Genomic DNA, 12,987 nt, shown 5'->3' on the forward strand with positions numbered 1-12,987 from the left:
TGCAGAGCTTGTATGGACTCAGGTGGTCCAGCCTGCCCCCTACAAATGAGCCTGTGGGTAGATGCTTTTGGTGACTGTCCCGTGTTAAGTGACAATAACAAAATACTGACTCATCCAGCAAATGAACGTTTTAACAACCCTAAGTGCCTCCAATTTCCACATGCCAAACAGAATAGACCCCTATTGCCAGCTAATTTGAAAATTTACACTCCAGTTTTTAGCTTAAGATTCTCAATTTTGTTGCCATTCTATCATACAGAAGCAGTCTTGGTATTCTGAAGCTGGAGCAAAATGCGACAAAGTGAAGAAGTTCCTACCGACTGGGCACACAGTCAAATGCATGTCATCAAGACTAGGGGTTCAATCACAGGCTGTTCTTTCTTGATTAAAAAATTCACTAATCTGATACTCAGGGAAGCAGCTCCTCATTGGTTTTTGTTTTTGTTTTGTGGGCTTACATGTCCTCATAATAACTTCTGAAGACCCAACTAATTCTGAAAGTTAAGCTCATCTTGATAAATTTGTTCACCCTTCTTTTATATAATCTCGAGACACAGGGGAGGAGAGAAAGGGGCCGTAGCTCCGTCAAGGTCTTAAAAGCACCTTTACATTGGAACAAAATAGCCTTTCTGTACCTCCTTCCCTGTAATGGATGTGCTCTGCCTATGGAATGGGGGAGAAAAAATGATACGTTATTAGTACTTTTGATATAAATGTGTTTTGGGAGAGGGCTGGGAAACCTTTCTCTGATGTGGGGGTGAGACGAATAGCATAGCAAAAAAATTAAAGGACAGGTCACTCAGGTTCAAATCCTGCCTCCAGTTATTTGTGTATATGCCCTTAGGCAAGTTACTTCCCTCAATTTTCTTAGCTATTAAATGAAATGATAATAGTCCCTGTGTCATAAAGTGGTGGAGAGGATTAAGTGAGTTAATTCATGTAAACACAGTTCCATACTTAAATGTTAGCTGCTATTTTGTTTTTCACGAGTGACACACGGAGACTGAGAGGTCAGGTTAAGGTCATATGTTAATGAGGTTACTCAAAGGCCCTTTTCCAAAACCTTCTGCCCTGCCACATACTGCATGAGAGAATCAAGTAAGGAGTGGAGAGGGACAGTAACTTTAAGAATACAAAAGGAACCTATTCAGACTTAAAGATAAGTCTAGATGGGGGGCGCCTGGGTGGCACAGCAGTTAAGCATCTGCCTTCGGCTCAGGGCGTGATCCCGGCGTTACGGGATCGAGCCCCACATCAGGCTCCTCCACTATGAGCCTGCTTCTTCCTCCCCCACTCCCCCTGCTTGTGTTCCCTCTCTCGCTGGCTGTCTCTATCTCTGTCGAATAAATAAATAAAATCTTAAAAAAAAAAAAAAAAAAGATAAGTCTAGATGCCCCTCCCTTGCACATACAGACAGTGGAGCCCTGTGGGAAGGTATCAAAATGATTTATGCTATGGCCTCACAGGCTCATTAATATATCGCAGATGTGCTTTGCTTACCAAGCTCTGGTTGTCTGGCAGCATGACAATGATCTGTGCGTTATGATCCCAAATCATTCGCCAGAAATCTTTCGTAGTATGTGGCAGAGGGTGCTGGGTTATAATAAATTCATTGCTCCTATAATAGCCCTTCAGTTAGGGAGATGGAAAAATCAGCAGTTAGAAACATTTTATTCTGACGTTGGTGGTAGTAAAACACGTTCCTGAGATAAGACAGCATTGTTCTGCCCCCACTTAAACCACTGAAAAAGGCAGTCCGTACATGTGCTAATTTTTAGATAAATACGCTAACACGTGCGGATCATTCCCTCTCCACGCACAAGTCCCTTTTAGTTGCCCCTGCTGCTTTTACTTCACAGCAATTTCAACATTTATTCCAACACTAGATGGGTGAAATTAACAAGAAAATTAATTCCTTAACACACACTTTTCTTTAAGTATTTCTGTACCCCCGCTGACTAGGAGTCTTTTGTTAGAGGTCGCCAGATACAGAAATCGCTCTAATTTTTATATTACACATCGAGAAATTATTTGAAAAATGCAATCAGCTACATAGGTGGTATCTGCTCTTTAGCACCTTTTAGTTTAATTGAATTTATTTATAATTAACTGTTGACTCTCACCATGATATAAGAAGCATTAATGTAATCTGTTCCTTTCATTCCAGGCAACGGTGCAAGACCCACTCGGGCACGCTCGGCTATGGTATGGAAAAAAAAACACAAAAACACCACATTTGCCTTATAACACACACAGAACCAATAATGCTTCCTGAGGTTCACTTGGTGAGTAATCTATTTCCCTGGCTCCCCTTTCATTTTAAAACTCACCTATATTTTTAACTGAGCTAAAGTGTCAGCTAAGGCAGAATGTAAATGGAATTTTGCTGCACATTCCCAGAAGGGTAGAGGCATTACAGGAATAAAATCTTACTGTGAGAGAGGTTTTCACAGCAGATCACGAAGAGAACACTCTGTGCAGAGACGACAGAGGATTTCAGATAATTTTTGGCCCTGCTTGGATATTCTTACAATTATACCAACACATTGTACTTTTGCTCTTTTGCCATTCCCTTACCCATATTTTTTTCCCTGTAACGTGCTTAGAAAATGGTGGCCTTTGTCAGTAAAGAGACTCTCTCCGGTGACCACCCATGCTTGTGTCTACAGCTCACTCAGTACCCTCTGCTAGGTCCCGAGTTATTTATACAAAGGTTCCCATCTACCCCCAGTGCCTTGATCTCAACACCAGAATAATGTAATAATGCATTCCAGTTGTACAGATTAATCAGAGACTCTTCAGTGTTCTAGGAGTATTAATGCCACAGTGATCATGGCTTTACTTTTTTTTTTTTTTAAGTTAAAATGTAGAAGTACCATAATTCTTGAATTTCGGGGTGAACGGAGCTAGACTTCATGTCACACTGACACAGCAGTTTGCTGGCACAGACAGCCCCCCCTCCTAGTTTGATCAAACTGCCTTCATCCGCCTGGCCTAACTATTCCCCTTGGTAGTCGCAGCCTCCTTACATAATACATAAAATTCAATGAAAAAATACTAACACACTATCAAGTCAAACTGATTTTAAGATCTTACACGGCACGACTGAAGAGTTTCGGTTCTTTTCTTTGTTACACTCTTTCTGAGCACTAAAGCACTCCACATACTTGGCATTACATTGTGTGACCAGCTGAAAGAAAAGCAACATTTTAGTTTTCATTCATTCACTAACCTTATTGTGATAATCATTTTGTAATAGATGCAAGAATCAAGTCATTACTTTCTATACCTTAAATTGATACAATGTTACATATCAGTTACATCTCAGTAAAGCTGGGAAATAACAAAACAAAGTTATAATTGATAGCATTTGCTTGATCTGGCCAAAAAAAAAAAAAAAAAAGCCAGTCAGTAACTGGATTACTGAAGAGCAAAAACATTTTTCTATCCCAAAGAATATATTTTTGTGTTTCAGTAGTGGTTATTTCTGTCCCACTACCGTGGTTATGTGTAAGCTTGTCTTATTTCTATCAGGCCGTAGGCTTCAGGCAACAGGTTCAATGTGGGCAGCAGATATTTTTTGAATTGGTCTGGACTTTTCTGTTGAAAATGTCACTACTTTTTGGCATTTGTCTTCCGTAACTTCTCACAGGCACATGAGTCAGGTGGGGCTACACTAGAAAAGACTGCTTTATTGTCACAGGAGCTAAGCGTACTTTCTTGACCATAACTGACTAGGTTCTCAGTACCTTTCTGTTGAACTAAACATTGTTCTAAGGCCACTCTAAGTAGCCCAGTAGTTTGGTTATTCTTCCTCTTCTTATATAGCTTGGTCGAATCCTGTTTTGTTTGTTTTTTTGTTTGTTTTTTTTTTTTTTTTTTAGCAGGGAGAGGGTCCATTTTAACATGAGGGAACGACCTCCTCTGAACGCTTTACTACTGCTGTCCAGGGCCCTGGGTGTAGTTTTCAAGTTTCGGATCCTTGTTTTTTTTCCTTTTACTTAAGTTCTAAAGTGGTTAGTGCTTACCAAAGAACCAATTACCAGGTTTCCAATGGAATGAAGAGATTTCTCTTAAAAAATTCATCAAAATATGTGGAAACAAATATTGCAGAAATAGAAAAGGCAGAATTTAAGAAACGGTGGGTACTTAACTTTTTTTAAGAATTAATTTTACATACTTAAAATGAGATACGATGTCCTCATTATTAATTACCTCAATGGTTTTTCGAATAGTTAGGAGAGCTAGAAATTTAAGATCGCTATGGAACGAAAAACAGATTAATTTTGCTCGTTAATTTGCTTGGCAGTCTCAATGATTCAAATGATGGTTTCACAATCTATGGAAAGTTTTACCGTGAAAAGTACAACTGCACAAATTCACCTCATTCTTTCTATCTTGATACAAAATGAGAAATTACGTATGGAATAATAAAAAAAAATTTAAAAGACTAATGAGAGACTAGTTAGTAATGGGAGAAAAGTATTTGAGGTTAGGATAAAGGACTGAGTTCTTACTGATCTTAATCAATTACTTTAATGTCCTTATAGTCTTTTTTTTTTTTTTAACCCTTCCCTCAGTTAATTCCATATAAAGCTTAACTGGCTTTAAACTCCTTCATGCCCTTATCCAAGCAAAAGAAGAATCCTTTTGGGGAAAGGTAGCTTCTCTCTGGTATTCCTCAGTAACTCTCTTTTAGTTTCTACATTATCTGATAGTCTTTCGAGTAGCTTATTAGTTAACATACTGTCCTAAAAATAAATCATTCTTAAGGATAAGATACGTTAGTTCAGAAAAAATACAGAGGCTATTTTTGGACTTATAATTAGGTCACTGTGGCCCGGGGGCCGATGGTGTTTACATTCAGATGAAGCCCTAAGTGGCTCAGAAGGAAATACAGCACCGTGCTCTCTACGTGAATCCCAACAGTTCATACACAGGTTGAAACTTACTTTATTTTCTTCTCGTTGCATGTGAAGAATGGAAATGGTACTTCCTTTCAGTCTGTCCATTCATGCCAAAAAGATAGGACCCCCAAACTCAAGCCATTTCTTTACTCTTTTTTTACCCCAGAGGTTTATTCAGAGAACTACCTTGAATTGCTTCTCCAGCCGTGTCTTTCCTCCGACTCCTGGTATCAGGATGCTGTTGACATAGCTGTGCAGCTGATTAGAAGATACTTCAGTCTCCTTTCCTAGAATGGCTTCCAACAAGGCATCGTGGATGAAAATGTACTGCTCCTACAAGGGACGGAATGAGGAGAGCCGCTGAGGGGGTAGCCACCTCTCTCCGCGTCATGAAACCGACCTCAGATCAACTCTTCCCGCAGCGACTCCCCCGTGCACCCCTTCAAGCATTTACAGCGAGGTGGCTTGCTCTGACACTGACTGGTTTATCCCTCCTAACTTACTTTAGGGTCAGGACCGTGTTTCCCATACCATGCCCCCAACAGTAGGTTCAGTGCGGCAAGGCCGGGGAGACACGTGTCGAACGGAGGCCGTTAGAAGCATTCTACTTCTGAGGCCCGACGACACGTTGAATTCCCCACAGCGTCAAGCACAGCACCAGACACGGCTGCACCTGCTTCCGAAGTGTGGGTGAATTACTGAGAAACCACAGGTAAGATCCACGCAGAAACGGAAAACTGGGAGGCAAAGACTAGGATCGTGGTCAGCGCAGCTTCTGATACAAACCTGGACATCCCTTCAGGCCCTACGAGAATGAATTTTCTCCTCAGTACCATTCGACTTGCATTGAAAGCACGCGCCAGAATCTCTCGAGCGCGCCCGCAGCCGCTCCTCACCTCAGTCTGGACGAGGTAGTTACGCTGTGTCCTGATATGCTTCAGGAACCCCAGGACGTTGACTGTGCTTTTGTCTTTGATCTGCTGCAGCATGCTGTCTATGACAATGTAGGTGCCTGTCCTGCCCACGCCGGCGCTGCAAGAGAGGGCGACACTCAGCTGCTACCGCGGACCGGAAAGACGACCGTCTGGGTAGCACATGAGCTTAGAAACCACCTGGTTGTTTAGATAACCGAGGAGGGTTGACACAGGTTATCCGTTGTGGACGGCATCCCAAAACTTCATTAGGACACTTCCCACGAGTCTTGAGGGGGAGCAAAGACAGCCTTTTTAGAAATACCACAGCAGCTGGAGTAAAATGTTGCATATGTATTTGCTTTCTCAGCCCCACTTGCGGCTCAAGCCAAGCATGTAAGTCAGGGACGCCAGGGACGGAGAGCGGCCCTTCTTGGCAGAGCCATCCCCCCACCGGAACCCCGTGTGCCGAGGCCCCCGGTAAGGAGTTTGCGTCCTTGATGCCTAAGTTTGTGCCTGGTACTGGAGCTCCCATTATCCTTTCAGTAAGTCCCCTTTCTGCGCCCCTCCCTAGTCTGTTCAGTATTAACAAACTTCCCAGCTAAAGGGTGGCTTCCTTCAGTCAGCCCAGTATGGAATCAGAATAGGACGCCTGCAAAATCTGGCCTCTTCTATTCACACTTCCTCATTGTTAAAACACAAAACCAAAACAGAAAAACAACAGTCAGGAAGATGGGAGTTCTGCCGTACTGATGAACAAGAATCCCCCAACAGGTTCCCACCTCACATGGCTACTCCATGGATACCCCGGCTCTTTGACAGACTTTCATGTCTATTTTAGCGATTCCTCAATGGGTTTGCAAAAAAATGTACTTTTCATGAGGCTTTAAGCAGGAGATGGGTTACAACATCTGCCAACGACTTGCTTTGTGATCACATGTTATGAACAGCAGCCCAGAAAAAACGCTTAGAAAATGCCACGCAGCTCTGGGACATAGCTCACAGGAGAAGGAGCATCTATTTGAATACCGAAGTTAAAAAAAAAAAAGCCAAGAATGCAATTACAAATGAAAGATAATAAAAGTACTTTTAAACCACGTACTAAAGTTGTTTAAGGTAGTTAAGAAGGGAAAAAAGGCTTTCCCAGTGCTTTGAAAAAGGTCCTTCTTAGAGTATGGATCAACTAAAAAAATTAAAAATCTTTGCACTCCTACAATAAACTTTATTATTTGGAGGAGCCCTTTACAGAAAACCCATATGCAAAGCCTCAAACGCTCCAGTGCAGAAAGCCCTGAACTTGTGTTTAAGGTCAGACTTCTGTGTAATAGGAGTAGCTTCCAGATTCCCTATAAACAATTGGGGATTTTATTAATAATAGATGTTATAAAAACTGGAGATTCATTCTCCAAGAGCAGATTTTGTTGTAGCCCCTGAAATAGCGGATGATTTCTGAACGTTCTGAGAATGCAGTGATTTTACAGAACCCCAACAGGCCGTACTGGTCCCAGTTTTCAGCGGGAGACTCCGTTTCTAAATCAGACAGAGCAGGGCCCCAGCAGTCCACATCCCCCACTCTGCCCACTTCAGATGTTGGCTCCCAGGCACAAGAAGGAGAAAGATGCTGGCCCCACCTGCAGTGCACCAACACAGGGCCCATTTCTGGCGTCCGGGCTGCCGAGGATCTCCTCACGAAGGTCAGGACCGGGAGGGCGTACTCAGGAACCCCCATGTCAGGCCACTGAGTGTAGTGATACTGGATCACAACCCGTTCGTTCTGACGACCCTTGGGATTGCCCTTCTGACCCTGGGAGAAAGGCGGAGAGAGAGGTCTTTAAGCAGACAGTGGGCATTCTGGATTAAAAAAAAAAAAAAAAAAAAAGAACGTAGGAAACACGACCTTCCACTTCATGTGCCCTAAGTGAATGTTCCTGGCTAGGTACTTCCCCCTTGGTGGCCCTCTCATGCCAGGAGTGGAGATATCGTCTAGCTGGATGTGAAGTATCAGACGTCTCCGAGGAGAGAAAATGGTTTAAGATGTGGAACCATCTCAAGCACTTTGTAATTTGCCTACACAGCCTCCGTGTTCTGACTTCCTGCCCCGACTCCAGAAGGCCGTGGTCCTTTGCTCTCAGGTATCTGACTGTGGGCCCCGACTCCCATCCTTTCTCTGCTGCCTGGGTCAGACCTTCAGGAGCGTGCGTGCTGGCTGCTGCTGTGCGTCCTCCAGGAGGTGATTCTCAATCTCCAGCGTCAATAATAAATTCAGAAATTCAGAAATGAAATTTTCAGAGTACTTGTCCTGTAAGTGGCTGAGCTTTTTACATTTTAACCATTTTGGATGAAAAATTTCCCCCAATAGGAAACTTGCTATTGTAGGTTTTTCTTATAACCAATTAACCAATGAACTTATAAACATCTGAAAATTTCAATTTTTTTTTTCGATGACTCTAGGTCATTAATCAGCTAGAGCACGTAAGGTGTTCGGCCCTGGGCTGAAGAACCCTGATGGCTCTGATATCCAAACTCTTCCGTTAACTCTCATTTTCCTGTTTCTTCCTCTTTTTCAGTTACTACTTTTTCCTCTTGCATAAAACCCCTTAAAGTTCCTATATGACCTCTGTGCTCCAACTTGAGTGGTTTGTAAGGTAAGTGGGCAATGTTTAAATACCTGAAGGGTTCAATGGGCTTTATACACATAAGCTGGTCATCGGTTACTTTAAGCCAGCTAACGGCTCTATTAGAACAGAAATACAGTGCTACTTGACTTTTATATACTTCTGCCATTCTCAGAAGAAAACTAAACATAGAAGAAGACTGTTAACCTTGGATCACAGATGGGTTTTGAAGCCAACGAAATTATATATAAAAATTTGAATAAATGTTAATTCTTCTGGGGCGGGGTGGGGGGGAGCTGTAGTTTTATCACATTCTCAAAGATGGCCAAGACTTAAAAAAAATATATATATACCCATTGCTACAAACAACTGCCATTCCTAAATCTCTCTAGAGCAATTACTTTATATTTTCTTAATGAACATCTACCTAGAGCTCCTAGTAATGCTGTCATGGTCCATGAATCTTGATGGAACAGATTTTGAACAATAGAAACCGAGATAACTTGGAAGCAGCATTTTCCACAAGGTGTGGAAATTGGATGTTAACAGGTTTATAGGAAAGGGTAATGTTGAGTTGTATTAGGACACACTAGGCAAAAAAACTGAATGCATATTATGTAGCCTTCATTTTCCATACTTATTAAATAGCAGAATCTCCTTTTTGCAAGCATCTTGCAGGGTTAGCATTCCTTGGAACATGGTTTGGGAAAATAACGCTTGAAAACTGTCAGAAGGTTGCTACTGAAAAGCTAAATCCACAAACAGATGCTGTTCTAGTTGCTGGTCACCGAGACCTAGAACTACCCTTTTTTTTTTTTTTTAAATGAAGCCTTTACGAGGAGATTAAAGAATTTAATCAGGCCAGTTACATTCTATTATGTGCTCTGCCAGTATCTTCCACAGCATACATTGATGTCAATCAAAGGAGCTGTGAAAAAATGTTTTTTAAAAATACTTTTTTAAAGCCAAGTTGGTTCTGAGAATTGGCCTTGGTTGTACAGTAATTTTCATACAAGTTTAAAGAGAGATGCCCTGGCAGCCCACCCATATTCCTTCAATACCTTTTTCACTTTTGTATTTCTGACTGAAAAACGACGAACAGTGTAGCAGGCATGTACTTTTGTGCTCTTCAGTGTGACAATAATGTTTCCATACTCCTCACTATTCTCTGTTGGCCAATACTGATCACATTTTCGCTGCAAAAAGGAAAAAGTTGTCAGTTCCAACGGCAATTGATGCCACAATTGTACTGTTGGTAACGTGATTTCCAGCGTGTTTAGAACAGGTAGTACCATCATATAGTTGAACCGAAAAAGAAACACATGGTCTGATGGCTTAGAGGTGGACATGCCTCTGAAGAGGTTAATCTTGGGACACCTTTGGGCAAGATCGTTTGTGAAACGGGTCTCGTATTCATGACCACCTTTCAACAGACAACGTACTTTAAAGAGGGCCTCAGAAAGAAACCTGTATTTGGCCCGTAAGAAATATGGCTGGCTACGTGAGGAGGCTGGGCTGCCTTCCGAGTTGCAAGAGAGTCTCGTTACAGTGAAAACCTTCATTTTACCACTTGGGTCGCCAAAGGTGAAACAGGGACTCCACAGTCAAGGTGAAGCTGTAGCATTCCGAGCAATGAATTTGAGCCTTAGCCTTTTACTCCAGGCTAAATCCGCATCATAGAATGTAAACTCCTAATCTGTTAACTCTAAAATATTAATCGTCTTAAAAAAAGGTTCTCTTAATGATGGTCAAGGTGTTTTCAACAGTGTTTCCGCACCCCCCACCCAAACTATCAGTAGTTCCCCCACTACACTATGTTTCTTCCAACTTCCCTATTGTGCTTTCTGTCCTGTCTCTTAGAAGGTCCTTCTGTAACTCCTCCTTCCTCCCTCCTTGTTCACAGCTCACCTCACGTATTAGCTCCTTTACAAAATCTCAGTCCTGGAGGATGTATCCATCCCTTTACAGCATCCCCATTCAAACACTCTATTCATCCCCCTTGCCACATTTAATTCCGACTTGTAAGCGCTCAGCTCTTTCCCACCAGACCACAAGCGAGGTAGGGACAAGAGAGGAAGCTTTTCATCTCCTTAACTCTTTATACCTGGTCAAGTTCCTACCCTACAGCAGGTGCTCCATAAAGAGGTTTTGAATGAAGGTACATGATTTAAGATATTAAGCCAAGAGGCTCTTACTCTTCCTTTTTCCACAAGGTTCGTAATCATGATAATGATTCCAGTGTTTTGTTCCCAAATCATCCTCCAGAAATCTTCAAACGTAGACTTTAAAGGTCCCTGGGTGGCGATATAGGCTTTCGCTTTGTTGTAACCCTTCAAAGATGATACAGCACAAAGTAAGTTGAAAGCAATGCCACAGACCAGTTAATAATTCAAGTGCCTTCCACATTGAAGAGGCTGTGTTTTTAGGAAAAGCTCTGTGCAGTATTAAAACACGTTCAACAGTCTCTGTGGCACTCTTCGACAATGCGAAACAGGTTTATAAAAACATTTCTGACTTACATCGACATAGTTTGCATTAATGTAGTCGCTGTGCTTAGAGTCTTTTCCTGGTAAAGGTCTTAACTTCACCCTACTGTGATCATCTATAGAGGATAAAAAAAAAAAAAGCAAAAACAAATGTGTAATTCAAACACTGCCAGCATTCTAAAGCAGAAAACAAGGCAAATAGGCAATGTGGCATCTCCCAGAGTGCCCCAAGAAAACTTTTGTCAGAACAAGAGCTAAAAATTCAAAGATACAGCAATGAAACCCATCTTAAAAACACAGGGACGTTTCTACATCATGCTCGGATGTGGGAATGCCGGAGAAATGCTAAATGAAGTCCTTATTAGTTCACGTAAAATGATCTCAGGTTGCAACCCTACAAAGTGTCCTTGTCCTGGATTTTAAAACTAAGGCCTTTGATTACCTATGGCTGTGTCTCTTTTCCATTAATACAAATGTACAAAGGTGACTGTTATATTAGGTTCAGAACAACACCTATTTGTTGAACATCTATTTTCGGGAGACTACTTTGCTAAATTCAGTTAGATTCCCTGCTACCCCAGTAGAACCTAAGTAACTGAAACCAGAGCTGTTCCTGAGAGTAATCTCATTGCAGGACTCTGGTAGGAATCTGGTCAATGACCAGATTTTAGGATCCACATAACCTCAGCTTATGATCACAAAAGGGGGAGTGGGATATAGGCCTCTTGTTGCCCAGCAAAGTGAGCTTGAATTTTTAGGACAGCAAATGAAATAAAAAGAAGTGAAGGTCACAATTTTATTTTCTCTAGCTAGGAACAGAATGGGCAAAAGTAAATGTACATTTCTGCTTATAATCATAAAAGGCCAGTTCAAGGAGAAGTCCAATGAGTGGTTTAGCCTAGACATTAATGACCTCAGACTATTTCTCAAGCACTTTTTGAAAGCCCTCTCCCTTCTTGTGACTGTGAATTGCGTTTGTTGTTCTGACAAACTCTCAGACTATACTTGCTATGCAGAGGGGCCACCTGCTAGAAATAGGCTCCAAATGACAATTTTCCTCCAAGTTATCTGAATACAAACCACTATGCCTTAGCTCAGTAGCACTATAATGCCTATTATTTTTCAGATTGACAAATAAGAATACATTTTCAAGTTGCAAAATTCATATTTAATCCAAAAGGTAGCAGCCTCTCTAAATAGATCAATACAGGAGGTGGTCCGGTAGCACCCATATATACTTGGAAGTTGTAATGGCTGTGTGAGAGAAGGAGACATTTTGTTGCCTGCACAGTAAGTTGTTTCAAGACATCTCCATCCCAATTTTTGCTATTCTAAGCCCTTAATATGGGGGTAGACCAAGATGACGGGTGATAATGCCCAGAATCTGACCAGGTGTCATGAACACCAGAATCCAACTTTCTGAACTTAGGAAAATAAAACCACATCTCATCTGAATTTGTGACAGTGAAACCATAAATGATGTGGTGAGAGTACAACCATATCAAACCACAGATGGTACACTTTCCAGGCAACACCATGACCCTTGGGCGTATCACGCAGACACTGCTTTGATTTCCTCCCTCTTTTTTACCACATACTTTCAGCCAAGCACTGAGGTCACCAAAGTAAGGACTGCCACGGTGGAGAGAATGCTATGTGTGGATATACTCAAGGAACACATGTGTATGTATCCCTGCCTGACTTACATGGTTAGAAATGAGGTATATAGATGGACACATCCTTATATAATCTCAGCAAGGTGAGCCTTGACTGATTTGGCCAACAAATACTGTCAGAGTCCATCCATTCAAAGACTGGAGAGAAAAGTAAAGTTTGACTCTTCCTCGTTCCATTTGTTACCTCTTCATTCTCTCACATAAGTGGAACCAATACTCTTATTCAAAAATGACTTGTGGTCCTTTTAAAACTTTAGAGTTAGTAGTAAAACTCTATTAGTAGGTGACATTATCTTGTATATAAAAATTCTAAGGAATCCACAGAAAATAATTATTAGAATAAATGAGTTCAGCCAAGGTTGTAGGATACATGATCAATGTTAAAAAAAAAA

At 41.5% G+C, this 12,987-nt stretch overlaps 1 protein-coding gene across 7 annotated transcripts in view; it reads right to left on the minus strand.

Annotated features, from left to right (window-relative positions):
• PTPRG (protein tyrosine phosphatase receptor type G) overlaps window positions 1–12,987 on the minus strand; it is a 684,348-nt gene that overhangs the window by 22,323 nt on the left and 649,038 nt on the right. For all 7 annotated transcript variants that reach the window (XM_045807508.2, XM_045807506.2, XM_045807511.2 and 4 more), the window contains 9 exons: window positions 10,953–11,035; window positions 10,629–10,763; window positions 9,495–9,629; window positions 7,450–7,622; window positions 5,804–5,939; window positions 5,094–5,240; window positions 3,097–3,190; window positions 2,124–2,200; window positions 1,501–1,629 (listed from right to left, as the gene is read on the minus strand). In XM_045807508.2, coding sequence (XP_045663464.2) covers window positions 1,501–1,629; window positions 2,124–2,200; window positions 3,097–3,190; window positions 5,094–5,240; window positions 5,804–5,939; window positions 7,450–7,622; window positions 9,495–9,629; window positions 10,629–10,763; window positions 10,953–11,035 — 1,109 coding nt within the window. The remainder of the gene's footprint in view (window positions 1–1,500; window positions 1,630–2,123; window positions 2,201–3,096; window positions 3,191–5,093; window positions 5,241–5,803; window positions 5,940–7,449; window positions 7,623–9,494; window positions 9,630–10,628; window positions 10,764–10,952; window positions 11,036–12,987) is intronic.

The sequence above is a fragment of the Ursus americanus genome, chromosome 14 (assembly GCF_024610735.1).
Source record: "Ursus americanus isolate L20-20 chromosome 14, mUrsAme1.1.p, whole genome shotgun sequence".
NCBI lineage: Eukaryota > Metazoa > Chordata > Mammalia > Carnivora > Ursidae > Ursus > Ursus americanus.